We start from the raw sequence: 20,469 nt of genomic DNA, 5'->3' as shown, positions 1-20,469 counted from the left end.
TGGCCGCTTGTTGCACTTTCGTTGCTGCTTTTCTTTGGTCATTTACTATCGTATATTTCGAATCTCTAGCCACCTGTTTTTGAGACGTTAAAAGAGGAGCAGCTGACACTTACAGAACGTAATATGTCAGGTTTTTCGTAGCCAAAGCTGGACCTTCTTGTCTTCTACGACGCTGGTTAATCTTGTCCGATGTGACGATGGAGCATGCTTTGCCGTGCACGATGAGCGCGGCCTCGCTAAAAATTTCACCTCTGATATGTGATGACACGTTTGGCCTTTAAAACCCGCACGGTCAGTTTCATCCTTGACGTTCCGTGAAGGGATCTCCTATCTCTGCTACTGACGGCACTCCGTCGTGATATTTCTATTCTACCACCACTTTTAAGTCGTCCAGCGTTTCAAACACCTGGAAAAAATTGTCTGCGTCCGTACGTGCTACGTGCAAGCGTATTCGTCATTTCTCACAACTCTAAATAACGGCAGACAGCAGCATTAAGATCTACAGGTCCTACGTTGGAAAAGAGGGAAAGGTGGTGACTTATGAACGGCAGACATAGTCGCATTTAGCACAAAATGGCGTTTACCTTGAGTAATCCACGGGAGAACCAGACCAACCCAGAGCAAGCAGCCGGACCCTCACAGCAATTGTTGACGGTTCTTTTGGCAAGGGGATGACCATAAAAAAAATATAGACTTACTAGATGGGATATCATTTATCAACCTAAGGATCGAGGAGGTTTAGTGGTTCATAACTTGGAAATACAAAACAATTGTCTCTTGAGTAAGTGGTTGTTTAAGTTGATTAACGAGGAAGGTGTATGGCAAAATCTATTGAAGAGAAAGTATCTCTACAATCAGTCTATAACCCAAGTTAATAAGAAACATGGCGATTCTCATTTTTGGTCAGGTCTCATGAAGGTCAAAGATACCTTCTTAGATATGGGTTCTTAGATTGCAAATAATGGGAAACAAATAAGGTTCTGGGAAGATAAATGGCTAGGAAACCTGGCTTTTAAAGACAAATATCCATCTTTATACTCTATTGTCCGAAGGAAAAGTTCTACTATTACTAATGTTATGAGATCTGTTCCACTCAATGTTTCCTTTAGGAGATCATTAGTTATTCAGAATCTTGCATATTGGCATGAATTGTGTGCTTCTATTGTACATATTCAATTGAATCAATCCTCTGATAGCTTTAGATGGAATTATCATCAGAATGGAATATTTTCTGTTAGGTCGATGTATCTAGCTTTAATTAATAATGCTTATATTGAGAGAAACAAGATTAATTGGAAGCTTAAGATGCCACTTAAGATTAATATTTTTATGTGGTACTTGCTTAAAGGGGTTGTGCTAACCAAGGATAATTTGGCAAGACGAAATTGGAATGACAGTTTAAGATGTTGTTTTTTATGAAAAATGAGACTATTCAACATCTTTTTATAGAGTGTCATTATGCAAAATTTGTTTGGAGAGCAGTACAGTTCTCTCTTGGTTTATACCTTCCTACTACCATATCTAATATGTTTGATGGTTGGCTCTTGGAGGTAGACAAGAAGAAGAGTAAACTCATACTTGTAGGAGTTTCTGGCATATGTTGGGCTCTGTGGTTGACTAAGAATGATATGGTTTTTGACAAATCACCAACTATCTCATATATGCAGGTAATTTTCAGGGCAACATATTAGCTCCGATTTTGGGCACAGCTGCAAATGTGTGAATATGATCGAGAGCTTATGAAGGTTGCATGTTGTAGGCTTGAGACAACGGTCATGCAACTCCTTGCAAACTATGGATGGAGATTCACAAATAGACTTGAATAAATGTGCTCTCCTTATCTTAATTTGATCTTTTATTTTGTTGTGTGTGTTTAATTCATTTGAACTACACTCAGTGTTTGGGTGTTACTTTTGTAATAATTGGCTGTAGCTCTGATGAGCAAAGGCCGGGATATTTTATTCCATTATTAAAAAACCGCTCTAGACTAGACTCACCGGCTCACAGATCACAGGGAAATAAAAAACGAAGATGACTTGATCTAAGTCAGTAGTCACCATTACGTACGTCGTTTCGACCGGTCTATTTCCCCATTCAATGCAGCGCGGCCTTCATCCTTATCTGGGCACGTTTGGTTAGTCCTAAACCCCTCCAAGAACCACAATTTCGGCAGCCGTAAAACGGAGCTCGCTGCTCTGCGACGCAAAGGAGTCTGAAACCAAACGGGTGCCCGTGGAAGAAATGGATCGTAACGTACTTCGGTTCCCCTGTTTCGCTCTCCATCGCAGCCACCGATGGGAGATATCACGAGCTCGCGCGACCATTTATAGCCTCCAGATATCGCAGTATCCTTGGTTGACAGCGACGCGCGACGATTTACGTGCCATCCACCCGCACGCGCTATGCTCCGACGACGACGACGCGAGCGAGCAAAATTTACGTGCGATTCTGCGTCACGCACCGTACAAAAAAAAAAAAAAAAACCTTCCCGTTTCTGCTGCCGCGGCGATCGATCGATCGCGACGCGACGCGAGCCGTGTCCCCGCGTGTGGCTGGCCCGTGGCTCTAGCCTCTACTAGGTGCCATGTTACCCTCGCTCTCGTCTCGGTCTCTCTGCTCCTTGGTTCATTAACCGCGCGGGGTCCCTGGAGGTGTGGCCGACGCGAAGAAATTCCTCGCGCATTGAATCCGGGTTCACACTTCCGCCTCTTTCGCGGGGCGAGCAGAAGGCGACGTCGTACCGGCGACACATCGCTGCCGCGTCAGCCTCACGTGTACTCCTCCGCACTCGGACTCACCCGTGGCCGCGCGCGCGCGCGCGACGATGGCCGCCTCGGACACGGGGAGAGCCAGCCAACCCACCATTCACCCGCGCGCGGTGGCGTGCGGGGTCGCGGCGGCATTTGCACCACCAGATCGATCGCGACGCGCGCGGGCGCGGTCGTTTTCAGTTAGCGATCGCGCGCGCGCGGAGGAGAGGAGGAGGGGGTAATCTTGGCCGGGAAGGGTCGTCGTTGAGCGTGACAAGTACACGAGAAGGGGTTTGGGGGGAGGCGGTATACGGATCGGGCGATCCATCCATCGATCGCGATCACGCGCGACATCGCGCTCCTGAATAATTTGTACGCTGCGGCACTGTAGTGTGCGATCGAGGTAGTGGTGGTGGGAGCGGGTGGCGGGATCCGCGATCGCTGCGCGTGCCGGGCGTCGTTTTTTTTTTCCTTCGTTATTATCATCAACTTTGTGTTTTCGTCTTTGAAAAAAAAAACAACTCTGTGGATTTGAGAATTGCGGATTTGCGATCAGGATGATCAGGATGTTGCTTTGCAAATGGTACCCACCGGGCGATTCGAGTCGCTGTGGTGTTACGCGTTTGTGACTGTGATCGATGCATCATCTTTTTGTGAGGTCTAAAGTCGTAGACATACCACAAATAATCAATTTTTGAGATTTCTTTTTCAATGATCACCAATAATTTTGAGTTCAACACACAACTCTTAGTTCTAAAATATACACACACACAACTCTTATTTTGCCGACTCATTATTAGAGTTGAGAAGCACAACCGTAAGAGCATCTCCAACAACATCTCTATCAGACTCTCCGAGTTAAATTTTGACAACTTTAACATAAAATAGCACCCCAACAGACTCTCTGCTCGGATGGCCAAGTTAAATAGTTAGCCAAACTCCACTCTCAACTGACCAAATTTGGCCATCCAAACAGAATAGCCAAATATGGGTCCCACCATCTCTCTCCTCTCTCATGCCTATCCTCCCTCTCCGTTCGGGTCACTACACCTTGCTGTGCGGGTGGTCGTTGTAGAGCAGCGTCGGCGACGAGAACACCGAGTAGCTGGTGTCCAGCAGCTGTGACCTGAAGATGTCGTCGTCGGTGTAGTAGCCCACACCGCCGCCTTCGTCGAACGTCGTCGCCGCCGGATGACCCGGCGCCGCCACGAGGGCGTCGGCGTCACTGGCTGCAGCGGGCCCGGACTCGTGCAGCGTCGTGGCACCACCACCGCAGCCGTCGTCGGCGGAGGCGCGGGGGCTGTACTTGGAAGGATCGGCGTTGCAGCTGGTGAGCTCCTGAACGAGGGCGCGGAACCCGGCGGCGCTGGTCCTGACCCGCATGTTCTGGGCGTGGCCACTAGTTCGGCGAGCATAGCGGGGTGAACATGTCCATCGAGGCGTCAACGACGTTCACGGTGATGGAGCTGGACACCATGGGCCACCTCTTCGCCGGCAAGCTCGGCCTGGAGCGCGGCGACCTGTACATCTACAGCCGCCACTTCAACCCAATGGTGCTGGCGCTGGGGCGATAGATCGATGGCCACGCTGGAGGGCACCGAGGCCGCGTACTGCACGGCGTCTGGGATGTCCGCCATCGCCGTCCCGCCCACCACCCAGGGGGAGAAGAAAGAGGAGGAAGAAGAAGCGAGAGGCTAACATATGGGTCCTGCTATCATAGAGTCAAAATATAGAAGGTAGATAGAGATGCTGTTGGAGTGAACAACTAGTTTAACTAGCCAAATCAGATAGAGAGTTGGTTATATAAGTGTTGGGAGAGTCCGATTTGAAGAGGCTGCGCACGCGGAAACCAGACAGGTATTTCGCCATGTAGCCTACCCGGTTCCCAATTGCGGCAGTGCGTACGGAATCGAGGTCAAAAGATGACATCTATCTGTTTTTTAAGATATTTTTGCAACGTTTTTAAAGATATTTATGCTTCGTCTATCCGTTTCTGCCACATGTAAACCGGGTTACTCGTTCCTTTGAAAAATAATTAAAAAGAACGGATTACTCTGCTGAAACTTCACGACTTAATTTCTACAGGCACGCAATGAAGCTGCACGTCACCCGGACTCTAGAGGCTTTGCTTGGCTGACTTTGCCGTGTATCCTGAACATGATTCGCTGCTGCTTAATTTGACTTTGCAGGTGATCGACGCCGGATAGCTATAGTAGCTACGTACGTATCCAGTACAGCCCATGTACGGCACACCTGTACTTGCTTGCTCTTCCAGAAGACGGACTTAAAAATTCATCTTCTTGTTGCGGCTAGCAAAGACAAATTGATCATTGGAAGCAGCGTTGTTTTCAATACAATGTACAAACGCAGATACTCACATAGCACATATATCTATCCTTATAAACATACACAGGCATACTCTATACTTATGAGCACATTTAAAGCATAGCCTACTCGGCTACTCCTAGCTGTAAGCACCTCCAAAAACTGGATCAACATATTTTTGAGATTTAAACGAAGTAACCACAAGTATCTCGCTGTTGACAGGTATGTTATTTCTCATTGATAAAAAAATTTAGACGTAAATGCAATACTCGTGTCAAGTATAGAATTTATTGAACCTAGATAAACATATTACACCACTGTAAACCTAACCATTTGAGCATGTTCATTTCAAGAAAATATCGTAATTTTTTAACCTATGCAAAGTCCAACCAGGCTTGCGAATGGGATCGCCTGCTCGTGTTATCAGAACACGGGAATAGTGGATGACAAATGCAGCAGTAAAGTAAAAATTGGAATTGAACAGATAAGCCAATGATTCCTTAGTTTTAGCTCGTGAAGCTCACCGCCAATGTGCAATTTTTTGAACTCCTAGTGACGCCTCTGAACCGTACTAGGATCACATAGAAAAGATATTTTTCTTGATCAACTGATATATGTAAAAGAGACTTTCCAACTAGGATGACATATACCTATTGACATTGATTTTCTTCAAATTAAACATACTTCTTCAACACATACGAACAGACAAAAAAGTGCACAGTGACCAACTGGCCACTGACCAATCAGAGTTGTTGAAGAGCACAAGAAAAATCCAATAAAATAAAATAAAATAAATCAAAAGTGATAGAGACGATCGTGGCACAATGTACATAAACGTTTTGCAAACAGTGGTTGCTGTCCTGAAAGTCCGCTAATTTTCTTCTCCGAAAACCATAGAGCCGTACGTATTGTACCTTTAGGTTCCTTGAGAAGATTTCGTGCCGCTCACCGTAATCATGCTTGAAGCCTTGAATTATGATCTTAATCTCATCATGTTCCCTTGTGCTAACTAACGAAACATACGGACGTTAGCTGGTGTCGTTTTCGGTTGTCAACTGTGCAGATTGCTGACTGGCAGTGGCAGATTGCTCCGTAGGTCAACCGTCCTTTGCCCGTACAGAGCATCATCATCGATCAAGCTAGCTATCATGTGCATGTATCATTAGTAAACAACATGAATTTGTGGCTTCACATGAACAATAAATCAGAGATTTTCACAAGGTCAACTTCTCTCTGTGCATGGGAGAGCTTATATATATATATATCAATGCTAGAAAACTATACAACTTGGCCATACTACTGAGAATATTGATATGCATATGTAGCTTTAGACTGGTACTCTGGGTATCTTGTTTATGCAATGGTTAAACAAGATTAATAGCAGGTGTCAGCAACCATGATGGCAAGTTAATGCTGTAATTTAGTAGTAACCTGCATGAAACAAACTTCTGCTTAAATTATAGCAGTAGTTACTGGGGAGAGAATCTATTGCTAGACACGACAGAGGCATGATACAAAATTCAGGGGTTGCTGTGCAAGTAGAATAAAAGGCGGTGCATGCCACATCACAGTGACATGGATGTTGAGCTTTATTAGTTTTATCTAAGATCTTCTCGTTTTGTCTGTTTGTTTGCTGTTTGCTCACTTGTCAAATACTAGGATCATCGATCTACAGACTGCTAGTTGTCCATAGGTATACCTTGAAACCTGAAATTAATGAAGTTATGGAAATTTCCGGGGAGCTAGCATACGGTCCAACAAATTTAAAGTTGGGCACTTGTGTTCCAAGATATTTACTGTAATTAATGAGTTACAGATAGTGCACTTGCGTAGGAGGATAATTTCATCTTTCTTGACACCTTTTCAATCATGAGAAGAAATGCGGCTGTCAGTTGCAATGGATGCATGAACGAATCTTACAGTCAATAGATTTTCAGCTTGCAAGTGGGTAATTTACTACATTAACAGAAATTTAATATAGGTCGAACTAATTAATTAGATTGCTTGTTAATTGAAGCAGTTGTGTAGTAGTGTCCAGGTTGGATTGTGGGCCGGTACAATGACTTGTACCACCATCTTATCACTAGAGCATATGCTTATCGTCCGTTCGTTATAACCTGGATTAATTAGTCCAACCACATGGGCGGCTGACTTAAGCAGCGAAGATAATACTTCCTCCATTTCAAAATGTTTGACACCGTTAAGTTTTTAGCATATGTTTAACCATTCGTCTTATTCAAAAAATTTGTGAAATATGTAAAACTATATGTGTACATGAAAGTATATTTAACAACGAATCAAATGATATGAAAAGAATAAATAATTACTTAAATTTTTTAAATAAGACGAATGGTCGAACACGTAATAAAAAGTCAACGGTGTCAAACATTTTGAAACGGAGGGAGTACATAATTAACAATGTCGTATGTTTTTTACTGGACTGTATATCGTAACTATTCCTTGTCTCAAATGGCACGTTTTAAATTCAGTCCAATCCTGTCCACTGATTTTCTTTTAATTATTTCAACTAGCTGGAATCATCATGCAAGTTGTTTTCCTTTTGTATATATAGACAAGCTAGTTATTAGTCCATGCAAAAAAGGAAGATGAAATAAACCTTTCTTTCTTAAAGTAATTGAATTATATATGTGCATTGAGCATGGACGAGTTTCTATCATTTTTTACGGATGAAGATTGTGGAAGTGGGTTCTAGCTGTCGTCGCGACGTGCAGTACAATATCTCTGAATAATCAGTCCTGTGAAAAAAAAAAAAACTGTTAGTCGGGTGAAATTTTATCCGAAGCTTTGAAGAATTATGTAGTTCAAGGAAGGATGATCAACCTGAAGCTGTATGTCAACTACACCGTCTGCATCACAATACTGTAGTGTGGACCTCTGACGCTGACCTTTTTTCACAATTTATTAATTATTGAAGCCAAATGGCCAATAAATTGATCGAAATTTTGTGTCAAGCTAACTACAATGCTCTAGAGAAAAGGTGAACAATCTAGACAGACAGCCATTCGGCAAGAAGAAAAAACAGAAAGGGATAGTCAATCTGCCTGAAAAGATCAGATAAATATGTTGAACAGTTAAACTGCACAAGCTAGTATTGACCTTAATTAAGCTCCATTTTTTTCAATAAAGTGCATGCCTTTGTGTAAAACATGGTGCATGCCTGCTGCAAGTACTAGCAGGCACAATCAGTTCATGGAATTTTCAGATGATTCAGACTCTGCACGTATGTCCTCCCCTCTCGGCAGGGGCAGTACTGACCTTGACTTAGCTAGCCGTTTGTTTAGACTGAAACATCAATTGTGGTTTCCCTTAATTTCCGTCATTTTGATGGAGGATAGGCCACATCACAGGCCCAGATAATATAGTACCATCTGCAAGTAGCTTGCAAGATAATATAGTACTGTAATGGAGCTCGTTATTAAGGCCATGCATAGCTCTCAAGACTTTGTGCTGTAGATGTACTTCAGGGTACATGCATATAGCTTGCTTAGTGCTTAATGAAGCCAACAGGTCAAGTCTCACCTTTCTAATCGAGCTTTCAGGGTGATAAAGCATAAAAACGCTTAATTAAGCCCTGAACAGAAACTTATTAGTTTTCACAGGAACTGTACAATTTCATTCATCTTAATCCTTTTATGTTCTTTTAATTGTAAAGAAGACGCACACGTATGAGTACGTGTGCCACTTAACACATGTTACCTCCGTCTTTAAATATGACATTGATGGCTTTATTCATTCATTAGAAACTTTGATCATCAATAGCTCTAAAATTATTTAGTTTGAAAATAAAAAAATGTGGTAGAGTTTTCTTTGTAAATACTTTTACAACATTACAATTTTATTAGACATTATATTACCACTTTATTCTAACATAAAAATAGTGGTTAAAAGTTGCATGCCAACGACTTGATAAAGTGAAAAGTGTCATATTTAAATACGGATGTAACAGTATAAAAGAGATGGAGGCTAGTGATAAATCCTTGTCCATACTTATTATCTATTGAAAAACAAGTACACTAGAATTTTCTCTCATTAGTATTTTGATCATCAGCTAGCGTTTCATGTATAGTTTTTTTCCTGTGTTTTTATTGGAGTAGTACAGCTTGTATATTCATATATTTTGATGGCAAAAAAAGTCAGACGCTGGAAGTACTTGCTTATTGTACGAGTAAGATGGATGTCGCCACGTTACGAGTTTCAGCTAAATTTTAACCACGCTTACTTACATATGAACGAGCTGACCCCTCTCAACACCACAATATATATAGGTCTAATTTATGCTAGTTTAATTTAGGTATACGAATCTGCAGGAGATTTTAGCCTTTTACATAATTGCTACGTGCAATTCAGGGATATCCATAAGAACAACCAAATGCAGACAAAGCCAGCTAGCTCTGTCAACACCAGCCAATTACTCATGTTAGAGACTGCACCGAAAGAGCTAAATCTCATCGATCAGTTAGCCAAATATTTTTTTCAAAACCGAAAATAGTCCGATTGGGCATTACATTATTTGCCGTTGGCATCGATCCGCCTATCACTGTAGAATTCATCACTTTATGATAAAGATGCCAATTGCCAACTTCTTTTGATCACTATCCTTCTGTTTCTAAAAAAAAAAACAACAGATTTTTTTTTTCAAGACAAAAAAAATCTTGAACAGGCGAACTCTTCGCATTAAAACCCAACAGACAATTTCCACTAAGGATATTCTAAAAATATATATTAAAACATTTAGTTATAAGTATGCACATTTTGTTCACCAAGCCGATGGAAACCGGCTGATGGAATAGAGGTTTGTGTTCAGGAACTCACGATACAACATGATGCGAGGAACACTTAGATACTCATAATATAATTATGCATATTAGTATATAACTAGCATGGTGATCCGCGTAGATTGCGTGGCTATTACCATTATATTTTCTCTCATATAATAGCATATAGTATGTTTTCTCATTATATTATTCAAATATATTAAAATGTCAACATAATTTTAAATTTTGCAATAACTTTACAAAACTACTAATGTGTAATATTCATATTGTATTTTATATACGTGTTAGTTATTAATTATTTTTAATATCAAATTTTAGTTATTTGTAAATTATATATATTGACTCATTTTTTAATATTTCTTTTTTTTGAATTCCGAATTTTCTATAAATTGTATTTCTATATAGATTCTATGATCTTCTTCCAATATTATTTATTTTTATTTCTGAATTTTTATTATTTCTAATTGTATTTCTATGTGGACTCTAAACTAATTTTTAATTTCGAATTTCAGTTACTTCTAAATTGCATTCCTATATTGATTTTAAACTCTTCTTCCCATGTTTTTCTTAATTTCGAATTTTTGTTATTTGTAAATTATATTTTATATGCACTCTAAACTCTACTTTTGATTTTATCATGTTTATTCTAAATTTTAGTTAGTTTTAAATTCCTATATAGACTCTATACTCTACTTCTAATATTCCTTATTTTTTTAATTCTGAATTTCTATTTTCTTTCTCAACTATTTCTAAATTATATTTCTATATGGACTCTGCCTTTTCTTTTTCTCCAATTAATGTGAGAATTTCTAAACCATGAGAGCAAACGTGGAGGCTCCTTTTTCTATTCCTTTAATAATATAATAGATTTACACACTTCCTCCCGTTTAAAAGAATTAATTGTCACTAGAAAAACAATTTATGTGGAAAAAGAAGTCATATAGATACCATGGTTCAAGCACGACTCTCTGAGCTACCAACATTCAAAAACCAAAAACCTGAGTGGCCTAAAATCCTGAATAATACTTCATCCATTCAAAAATATAATATAAGAATGTAGAACCGGATGAGACATTTTACTATGAATCTAGACAGTATGTCTGTCCAGAATGTCTTATCCGATTTTAGGTTATTTTTTTCTTTTAAATTTGACGTCAAATAAAAGAGAATGGAGAAAATATTTACAAAAATTTCAACAACAGATTTAACTCATTAGACGACTTAACTCAATATAAATCGATTGCGCAACTGACGTACGGAACATATATATTTTGAAATCCATCTCATATCCTACATTCCCACTAATCAGATCAGCTAGCCCTCCGGTTCATGAAGGGGTGATTATTATCAAGCGGTGACCCTTATTGGTGTGTCGCCTGCAGCATCTCTCCTTGGCTTCTTCAACTTACGTTACCCAATGCATTATATTTGACCTTCCAAAACAAACCGAGCAAGTCAGCCGTTGAGAGAGGTTGGTGTGGGTACGTACGGCCGTACCGGCGGCCGCGACCTGCAGTACTACCTGCAGGCGTGGGCCCCACCACTACACCACTACTAGTACTAAAAATTCAGTGAACTTTTATAAATCAACTTACATTTTTTTTATTCAAAAATAATAAAAATATAAAACCAGCCGATATACTAGTACTGTAGTACAAGTACTAATGATCAACCTGGCTTTCTCAAGGAAAAAAAATGATCAAGGCTAAGCTGCACGGCGCATCCGTACCGTGTGGAAAGGGTCATCGGGTCAGCTCAGCTGTTGGATCCATCGGTTGCGGTTGCGACGATCGATCGATCAGTTTGCAGCAGCCAGCCTCGGATCGTCGTCTCTCCACCTCTCGCGTTAGCTATATATCAGGGCTTCTCCTCGCTGCAAGGGCTACCACACCATACATCCCGCGCCTTCTTCCTCCTCAGCTTTGCCGAGACCTCGTTGCCTCAAGCCGTGTTGCGTGCTGCATGCTCTGAATTGAAGAACTCTCTTGAGCCTGACCAGGTGAGAGCTTTGCTTTTGCTTTTCTGCTGCTTCGTGCTCAGTTCGTTTGGTGGTTTTTTCCGGAGTATTTGCATGCGGCCGCTAGAGTGATCTTGTTGAAGGTTTTTTTTTTTTCCTCTTGTTTTTGGGGGTAATTTGGTATGAGGCTAGCTAGCTAGCTACTGGTTTTCTCTCCTGGATTTCTTGCGATGAGGGAGCGCGCGAGATACTGCTAATCTTTTGTGTCGGTTTTCCGGGGTTTTCTCCTGCTAAGGATTCATGTTCTCGGTAGCTCGTTGTTTTCCGCCATTTGCTTGCGGTGATTCTAGCTGTAGTGGTTTCTAGCTCTACTATGATACTCCCTCCATTTCGAAATGTTTGACGCCGTTGACTTTTTAAGCACATGTTTGACCGTTTGTCTTATTCAAAAAAATTTAAGTAATTATTAATTCTTTTCCTATCATTTGATTCATTGTTAAATATATTTTCATGTAGGCATATAATTTTACATATTTCACAAAAGTTTTTGAATAAGATGAACGGTCAAATATGTGCTAAAAAGTCAACGGTGTCAAACATTTCGAAACGGAGGGAGTACCATTTTACTTCCGTTCAAAAAATAATAATACCATTTTACTTGGTTTCTTGATACAAGTATTCTGGCTTTGAATGTTTTTGGTTAAAAAATAGACACACAGAAAGTCAGAAAGAGAACTTAAATACCCTCGTCCTCTCCCTTGCTAGTGCAGGCTATTTTTAATGAGTAATATCCTTCTTTAGTTAGCTGTGTGCTCTTCTAATCTTGGTTTCAACGCTGTCTTTGGCGATGTAGAGAGGTTTTCTGTCAAGAACTTGTGTCTAGCATATGATTTCTTTTACAGGAGCTAACAAAATGATGTAAGCTACTCCGTACTATATATATAACGTTGTTCTAGCTAGATTATGAGAGGGTTGCCTAGCTAATATGCCTAGGGTTAATTATAACCTAGCTAGAACAAGAAATAGTTCAGTTAAAAACAATTAATCTTTTTCTATCCCTTCCACTTCACCGTACCCACATGCATTATTGTTCCACTTTGTACGTACGCTCTCTAAGCTCGTTCTCTCTCTCACCAAACTCTTTTTATCTTAGTCATGTCGTTTATTCTGACTGCAACATGCAATTAATGGTGGTCACCCCTTATGTTCCCTTGTCAATATGGCTGTGTACTGGCCGTATGTCCCAATCCTAGCAATAATCAGAAGCATGCCTCTTTGGCTTGGGCTCACATAATTGTGAGATGTACAGTGATGTGCTAATTATTGCTGATGTTTCTTCTCTCCTACCTTACTAATGCATCATTTTCTTGTCCCTTTGTCTAGGTATATCAGAAGTGGAGAAGAAGATAGGAAGCATGAGGGAAATGGGAGAGAAGAGGAGGCGTGGACACCTTAACCCTGCTGGTTTTGCAGGAGGGTTGCATGATCATGAGGAGAAGAAGAACGAGGAGCATAAGCTAGACATGAGTGGCATGTCCATGGATGCCCTCCCACACCTCACCATGTCTCTTGGTCAAGTCACCATCTTGGATCTCTCTAACAACAATCTTGAGGTAGATTTCATATATACGTGGTTTAATTTTATTACTACTACTTTTGATCTGGAAGCTAGCTAGATCACATGCTTCTTTGTCTATCTATTCAGAGTATTATAGTAATGGATAACCAGCAAGAACTTATCTTCAAACGGTGTACGGTAGTTTTATATCTTGGTGATAAGTTAAGTCGAGCTGTATGAGATAAGCATGGCCTATATTATTAATACTACATGAGCCTAACTAGCCATGCATCCCTCTTCACAATCTCTTGTTTTTTTGCCGTTTGGCTTGTCCTCCTTAATTTTGTCATTTTCTAGGACGAAAAATATCAAATAAGTGATGACTTTGTAAGAGCCAAGAATATTCTGAAACCATGCATACGTATACCAGTAGGATGAACTTTAAGTTTTATTATGGGATGAACGGTATTAAAGACGAAAATACCTGCAAGTTGCAAACTTATCTCTCTATCTGTTTGACTTGGTGGGAGAAATGGTACTGCCTGCAGTACTGTACCGGCAAAAAAGAACATGCAGATTAATTGTGCGTATGCTCTGGTTGTACTAACCTTTTTTTACAGTTGACAAAACTTCGGAGAAAGTAAAAAAAAATCCGATCTTTATACGAGACTTAAATTTCCTTCCGTTTTGGAAAACCGCAGAGCATCCCGGAGTCAATAATCGCTCGGCTGCTGAACGTGGTGGTGCTGGACGTGCGGTCCAACCAGCTGAAATCGCTGCCCAACTCCATCGGCTGCCTCTCCAAGCTCAAGGTCCTCAACGTCTCCGGCAACCTGCTCGAGTCCCTCCCCAACACCATCGAGGAGTGCCGGTGAGCCACCGCCGCCTCTCCTACATACCAATCAACTACGGATTGATATTCTCCGACTTAAGTCACATGAATTTAAGACACTGATATGTGGGTCATTTTTACTATGGATTCATATGCCAGTGACTCTAAAGTTAATTGATAAGTCAGGGGATCTCAATCCTTACTCGTCTCGTTCTAAAACATACTTCCTCTGTTTCATATTATAATAATTTCTAGCATTGATATATATGTTAATGAATCTAGACATATATATGTGTTTAAGTTCATTAACATTTATATGAATGTCGGTAATGCTAAAAAGTCTTATAATATGAAACAGAGGGATTACTAAGTATTTCTAATTCAGTACATAGAAATGCTTGATGTTAAAACGGTGTTTACTAATGTTAGTTTTTTGAATTGACGTGTGGCAGTGCGCTGGAGGAGCTGCACGCCAACTTCAACGAGCTGACGAAGCTGCCGGACACGCTGGGGTTCGAGCTGCACAGCCTCCGGAAGCTGTCGGTGAACTCCAACAAGCTGGCGCAGCTCCCCTCCTCGACGTCGCACATGACGGCGCTCAGGGCGCTGGACGCCCGGCTCAACTGCCTCCGCGCGCTCCCCGACGGGCTCGAGAACCTCGCCAACCTCGAGGCGCTCAACGTCAGCCAGAACTTCCAGTTCCTCAGGGAGCTCCCCTACGCCGTCGGCCTCCTCGCCTCGCTCCGGGAGCTCGACGTGAGCTACAACTCCATCGCCGCGCTCCCGGACTCCATGGGCTGCCTCACCAAGCTCGCCAGGTTCAGCGCCGTCGGCAACCCGCTCGTGTCCCCGCCCATGGACGTCGTGGAGCAGGGCCTCGACGCCATGCGCGCCTACCTCACCGCGAGGATGAACGGCGACGACGGCAAGAGGAAGAAGAAGGCGTGGCTGCCCAAGCTGGTCAAGTACAGCACCTTCACGGCCAGGATGACGCCCGGGCGCACCAGGGTGCACGAGAACACGGAGGGCCTCCTCATGTCGGACTACCGGTCGCTCAACGGCATCGCCTCGCCGAGGTTCCTCACCATGCTCTCGCCGCGCCGCCTCTTCTCGCCGCGGAGGAATTCGCCCAAGCATTGCTGAGAGGCTGAATTGATATGGCCGATCCGATCCGCCTCTGCCTACTCTGTGTACTGGTTTGCCTGTTTGCTTCAGGTGTACTTCAAGATGATGTCATGCTCTCGTACTTAATTAGGATAGATATGATGATGCTGCTAGCTGCTACCGCTGCTGCAAGGTGTGTATATGTTCTGAAGAGGTTTGTAGCTTCGCATACAGTATATAGCTCTACAAAATTTTTGTTTGACGTAAAAAATGCTGTAGCACAATCTAGGGCATTGATGTACATAACAAGGGTAATTTTCTTCCTTGTCTGTTTGTTAAGCTCCACTGATGCAGTGTTTTGGGTAATGGTGCCTTCCAGATGGAGTGGTCATAAAGTTTGAATAGTACTTCCTCCTCATTTTTTTTTCGCCGGGAAGGCCAAAGGAGGCCAACCGAGTATATTAAGAAGGAATAAAAGTTACAAGAGAAAAAACATCAAAATGCACCAAGGTGCATTGCCACACACCACGCGCTACCACCCAAGCACAAACCGCGGAGGGTGAAACCTAGCACCAAACGAACCCCGCTGAGCGTGGCCGAACGCCGCTAGGTCTACGGCAACACCACAGATACGAGGCTCCGAAAAACGATGCCACCATGGTGGTCACGACATCCAGGATGCCGCCATCGCCCATCTAAAAAGATGTGGTTTTCACCCAGAGAAGCTCGCCAAGAAAGGGAGAGGGTAACCCTCGACAACGCTCCAAGGAGATTACGACGCCCGAAGACGTAGCCGCTGCCGGCCCAGTGAACCACCGGACTAGGCTTTCGCCTGGGACCCTACAACCTTGACTGCAAATCGCCGTCCACCAACTCAGAACCACCACACAGACAAATGGCAGCACGTGGCATCCACCACACCGCACCGACGCCCCTCCATCGGTCGACTTTAACGAACCACCACCCCTGAAAGCTGGCCCAGGACTCCTCCGTTCCACCACCCGCCGGCCGCCTCGCCAGATTTGGCCGAAGGAGAACCCAGGACTAGGTGGCATTGCTTCGGCAGCCTGAGCTTCCCCCACTGACGAGCTACCGCCTCAATCCAACCTAGAAACTCCCCGCAAAGAAGGAGAGGAGCTCCACGAAGGCTGAGGGTGCCGACCGGCAACGAGGAAGACGACCCACCGCCGCCAGCTCCCTTTGCACTGCCACCTGGCCGCCGGTGGTGCTGCTGCTCCGGACCGGCGCCACTCGCCAGCGCCCCCGAAGTCCGGCCGCCGCGCCTCACCTGGCCACCGCGACGGCATCCCGGCTGCCCAGCCACCACGCCGAGCCGCCACCGAGGCCTGGACGACCCACCGCGCCATGGGCTGGCGCCGGGCGGCCAGGCCGAGCGAGTGAGCGGGGGCGCTGCCGCCGCTCCGGGCAGGCTTAGCTGCCCGCCGCCTCCGCACGCCCGCCACCTCCGCGACCCGGCCGGCCACGACGAGCCGCGGCCATCCGCCGCCCGCGCCCGCCGCTGACGAGCCGCCTCTACGCCGAGCCGCAGCCGTCCGCCGCCTCCGCGCCTGTGCCGGGCCGGCCTAGCCGCAGCCGGCCGCCGCCTCGCCGCCTTGCCGCCGGCCGCCACCACAACCGCATGCCGTCGCGCCGCCCCAGGCCTCCTCGTGCCACCGCCGGGCAGATCCAGGCGAGGGAGGGCCGGATCCGGCCAGGGGGGCTCCGGATCCACCGCCTCTTCCCCACCTCACCGCCGTAGCCGCCATGGACCACGCCGGTGGGGAGCTTCGTCGTCTTCGTCCTTCGCGCCGAGGAGGGAGACGCTACGAAGAGAAGAAGGCCTCGCCGCCGCCTTCCCTGCCCGCTGCCGGCTTCGCCGCCGGCGGGCTCTTGCGGCGGCGAGGTGGGGGGAGGGAGGGAGAGAAGGCGCGGGCGGCTAGGGTTTTTCGCCTCCGAGCCGCCCAACGCGAGAGCAACGCGGGGATCGTAACAATCTCCTCTCCACTATCTCAAGCTCTTCTTCCTGCTCATTTTGATAAATCAAAGATTTGCATATTTAAGAAGATCATATTGCAGAGAAACAAAGTAAGAAGCATATCGTTGCGGCCTAGCGAGTGAAATGGGTTACCTACCAGAAGGACATTTCTAGCTTGCAACAAATGGAAAAATGCAGGAATCGAAAAACAAAAATGCAGTAATCGAAAAACAAAAATGCAGGAATTTAATGTCATGGCATGTACAACTCTACAGGAATTGAAAACATAGGAATTTATCAAATGAACCGCTTGGATCCTCCACAGGAAATTCATAGGAACTTTCTAGGAAAAATATCATTAGAATAAAGTTAAGAGGAGAGATGAAGAGAGGTAGAGCATTGGACTTCTCAAAGGAAATCAAAACAATGAGGTTTGAGCGCTCATGTTTGAAATCCTCAAAAATGTGTAGGAAGGGAAACATTCCTATGGAAATTTTCTAGCCCAATCCTTCAAACCGAAGGGCTCCATAGGAAAAAAAATCTTATGGGGTTTCAATCCTACAAATTTCCAATGAAAATCCCTTGTTCCAAAGGAGCACAAACCTCCCCTATCTGTAAGACCTCCTAACGTCAGTATTATACAGTTTGTACGGGATGCACAGATTGGACAACGTTGTATATAATTGCAATATCAGTAGGACCTGCAAACTATCGTCCAAGCAACATGTTTCAGCACTGTTCAACTAACTGGTGGATAAAGAATATATGGGTCTCCAATCGATATGTGTGCCTGAATTCATATGTTGCTTTCATCAATTCTAAGTTTCTACCTATTCGACACATCTATGTTAATCAGAGAAAGGCCCAAAGTCATCCCAGAACAAAAATGTCAATTTCTCACTGATTGCTTCATCAACCCGCCACCATGGCCCCATGGCAAAAACATGCGCGATCAATAAATCCAAAAATGGAACAGGTATAGACAGTACATGGCTGCAGTATCTGGTGTGACTTCTAATGCCAACCTGTGACGATAAAACCAGTAATGAAAAGACAGATTGCTTGCAAAGTTTTGAATTTTGAGGATCCTAAATAGTGGCTCATTTACAAAGCTTGAGCTTCTTGAAGAATGAAGAAACCTGTGACTTTGGGCACGGCGCGGTCGCTATGCAAGTTGGTATGTTCTCTGGTTGCTCTATCCACACCTTGTGCCGGACACCAGCGGCTTCTAGCTTCTCAGCCAGGTTCTTCAGTTGTGTCTCTCCTTTCACCTCTAGTGTTACCTATACACAAAAAAGGCCCTCAGCACAGCTATTGATGCCACATATAACAGAATGTAAACGATGCACGATAAAAGTAGGTACTAGTGCAGAAAGCCATTTTGTTTTTTCGCTCGGGATACATCTTGTAGCCGGAACAAAATCAATTGTCAAAATTACACTATTCCAGAGGCATGAGTTGAACCCGGCTTCGCAAGAAACTACTGGTACAGGTTACAGTATCAGTACTCTCTGTAATGAATGAATCATTTAGCCATTTAGCATACTAAATCACTATAATCAGTCAGTTCTACACCTATGTAACAAGAGGCAATGCAGCGTTCAATAGAGGGAATGTGAAAACAGGAGCAATGAATGAGTTTCTGTGAGGCAAAACGTCGAACACGCCTTGTGCATCCGGTCGAGGTTGTCCGGCCCGCAGTAGGCGGCGGTGTCCGGGTGGTCGCGGTGCGCCCACACCGCGGCAACGGCGGCGTGGCACCCCTGCGCCACCACGCTCCCCAGCGGCCACGCGTCCGCCAGGTCGCGCCGCAGCACCACGTACTGCACCACCACATCCTCCGCCTCCTTCCCCACTTCCCCGCCAACGGAGGCGGCGGCGGCGGCGGAAGCCGCGGCATCCGGCGTGGCGGGGATGGCGCTCATGCTGGCTCGCGGTGAGATCGGGAGGATGGGAAGCCTAACGGCGCGTCGGAGGAGGAAAGTGGAGTTTGGATGCGTCGCGGCTGCGGAGAACGGCAAGCGAAGGGGAAGCAAGGACAGCATGGTTGTGAATTTGTTAGTGTTTCCTGATACAAAATTCTACTGTATGTTTTCCCCAAATTTTTCTCGAATAACTTCATAATATCGTGCGTAACTTGAATTACTGAACTGTGGAGAGCCTTAGCCGACTGGGTATGTATTACGAGTGGCCCTGTCTCCGTCCTAATATAAATGTACCTAATATCAAATGTGGTATTTTATAATATAACAAATCTAGATAATGTCAGATATATTGGGACGTTGGGAGTATATAGATTTATGGTGTTTTGTTTGCGGGAGAAACCTAAGTTATGTATGTTATCAGACATAGATCTACTTAAGTTTGTCGAAATCTTAGATTGAAATAGATAGATTTACAGAAGTCCAAGCTGTCCAATGAAAAATTTTGATGCATCAAACATGGTAGTAATGTTTTCCATCTGATGAAGAAAATCTCTATTTTTTTTAAAAAAAAAAACATGTTCAGATTAGTGTTATTTTGAACCATACTCAAAATAACATTTGTGAAAGGGCATGTAGCCTAGTGGTTGCAGTGATCTAAGTAGCACCCCAAGATCCTCAGTTCAAATCTCCATGAGAGTGAATTTCAGATTGGGTTATTTGAGAGCTAGTTCCCTGTTCGATAGGCTAAGTTTCTATTTAAAAAAAAGGCTGCATATATCCGATTGGATATAGAGGCCGGGTAAAAGAATACCCTTCTCTAAAAAAATAAAAAAAAACATTTGGATAAACATTGATAAACATTTGGATGCATTTAATATGTTACCAAACAGATGGGAATGGTAATGCTTAGAGAATTTTGACAGCCTATTCTATCAAACTTTGACAATATTACCAACTTAAAAAAGAATAGCATTACCAAATTTTGTAAACGTTCATTTTAGCAGTAATGTGAAAAGGCCAATTTTTTTAGAACTGCGATCCGTGAAACTAGTGTTACAACGGGCCGTGTTATCAACTGGACCGGAAAATCTCAGGCTCATTGGAGAAGCCCAGCCACTTTTCGGCTGCCTAGCACAGCCTGCTTGGCGAACCTCAGGCCTTATGCGGTTATGCCCAGCGCGTCGTCTATAGCCCAGTACGCGCAACACATCTTTATGGGCCAATTTAACCATTCCGCGCGCAGCCAT

The 20,469-nt window shown here is 43.9% G+C and overlaps 3 protein-coding genes across 5 annotated transcripts; 1 reads left to right on the top strand and 2 right to left on the bottom strand.

Annotated features, from left to right (window-relative positions):
• Window positions 1–3,460: 3,460 nt before the first annotated feature.
• LOC127771501 (uncharacterized) lies at window positions 3,461–4,567 on the bottom strand. Its single transcript, XM_052297421.1, has one exon. It carries the CDS (start codon window positions 4,131–4,133, stop codon window positions 3,795–3,797), a length of 339 nt encoding a protein of 112 aa, XP_052153381.1. The 5' UTR covers window positions 4,134–4,567; the 3' UTR covers window positions 3,461–3,794.
• A 7,013-nt stretch (window positions 4,568–11,580) lies between these two features.
• LOC127772329 (plant intracellular Ras-group-related LRR protein 1) lies at window positions 11,581–15,688 on the top strand. 2 transcript variants are annotated; one of them, XM_052298358.1, is made up of 4 exons: window positions 11,581–11,870; window positions 13,212–13,441; window positions 14,088–14,257; window positions 14,671–15,688. In XM_052298358.1, the coding sequence occupies exons 2-4, from the start codon at window positions 13,244–13,246 to the stop codon at window positions 15,359–15,361; spliced, it is 1,059 nt and encodes a 352-aa protein (XP_052154318.1). In that variant the 5' UTR covers window positions 11,581–11,870; window positions 13,212–13,243; the 3' UTR covers window positions 15,362–15,688. The 2 variants fall into 2 exon arrangements, with proteins under 2 accessions (XP_052154318.1, XP_052154319.1); XM_052298359.1 differs by lacking the exon at window positions 11,581–11,870 and adding an exon at window positions 12,688–13,124.
• Window positions 15,689–17,106: 1,418 nt separating this feature from the next.
• Window positions 17,107–19,443, bottom strand: LOC127769997 (uncharacterized). Of its 2 annotated transcripts, XM_052295665.1 has the most exons (3): window positions 18,965–19,443; window positions 18,437–18,580; window positions 17,107–17,345 (listed from the first exon to the last, which is right to left on the bottom strand). In XM_052295665.1, exons 1-3 carry the CDS (start codon window positions 19,340–19,342, stop codon window positions 17,259–17,261), a joined length of 609 nt encoding a protein of 202 aa, XP_052151625.1. In that variant the 5' UTR covers window positions 19,343–19,443; the 3' UTR covers window positions 17,107–17,258. The 2 variants fall into 2 exon arrangements, with proteins under 2 accessions (XP_052151625.1, XP_052151626.1); XM_052295666.1 differs by lacking the exon at window positions 17,107–17,345 and having other exon boundaries at window positions 17,407–18,580; window positions 18,965–19,436.
• Between the last annotated feature and the right edge of the window lie 1,026 nt (window positions 19,444–20,469).

Source organism: Oryza glaberrima, chromosome 4 (assembly GCF_000147395.1).
Source record: "Oryza glaberrima chromosome 4, OglaRS2, whole genome shotgun sequence".
Classification (NCBI taxonomy): domain Eukaryota; kingdom Viridiplantae; phylum Streptophyta; class Magnoliopsida; order Poales; family Poaceae; genus Oryza; species Oryza glaberrima.
This window is presented reverse-complemented; position numbering and strand designations above follow the sequence as displayed.

Coding starts and splice junctions, on each gene's coding strand:
- LOC127771501 (XM_052297421.1), bottom strand. CDS start 4,133: ATGCGGGTCAGGACCAGCGCCGCCGGGTTCCGCGCCCTCGTTCAGGAG.
- LOC127772329 (XM_052298358.1), top strand. CDS start 13,244: ATGAGGGAAATGGGAGAGAAGAGGAGGCGTGGACACCTTAACCCTGCT. Junction 13,442..14,087: donor TCTCTAACAACAATCTTGAG/GTAGATTTCATA, acceptor GGAAAACCGCAG/AGCATCCCGGAGTCAATAAT. Junction 14,258..14,670: donor AACACCATCGAGGAGTGCCG/GTGAGCCACCGC, acceptor GACGTGTGGCAG/TGCGCTGGAGGAGCTGCACG.
- LOC127769997 (XM_052295665.1), bottom strand. CDS start 19,342: ATGCTGTCCTTGCTTCCCCTTCGCTTGCCGTTCTCCGCAGCCGCGACG. Junction 18,581..18,964: donor ACCTCGACCGGATGCACAAG/GCGTGTTCGACG, acceptor TTTTGTGTATAG/GTAACACTAGAGGTGAAAGG. Junction 17,346..18,436: donor CGCCGTGCCCAAAGTCACAG/GTTTCTTCATTC, acceptor CAAAATGAGCAG/GAAGAAGAGCTTGAGATAGT.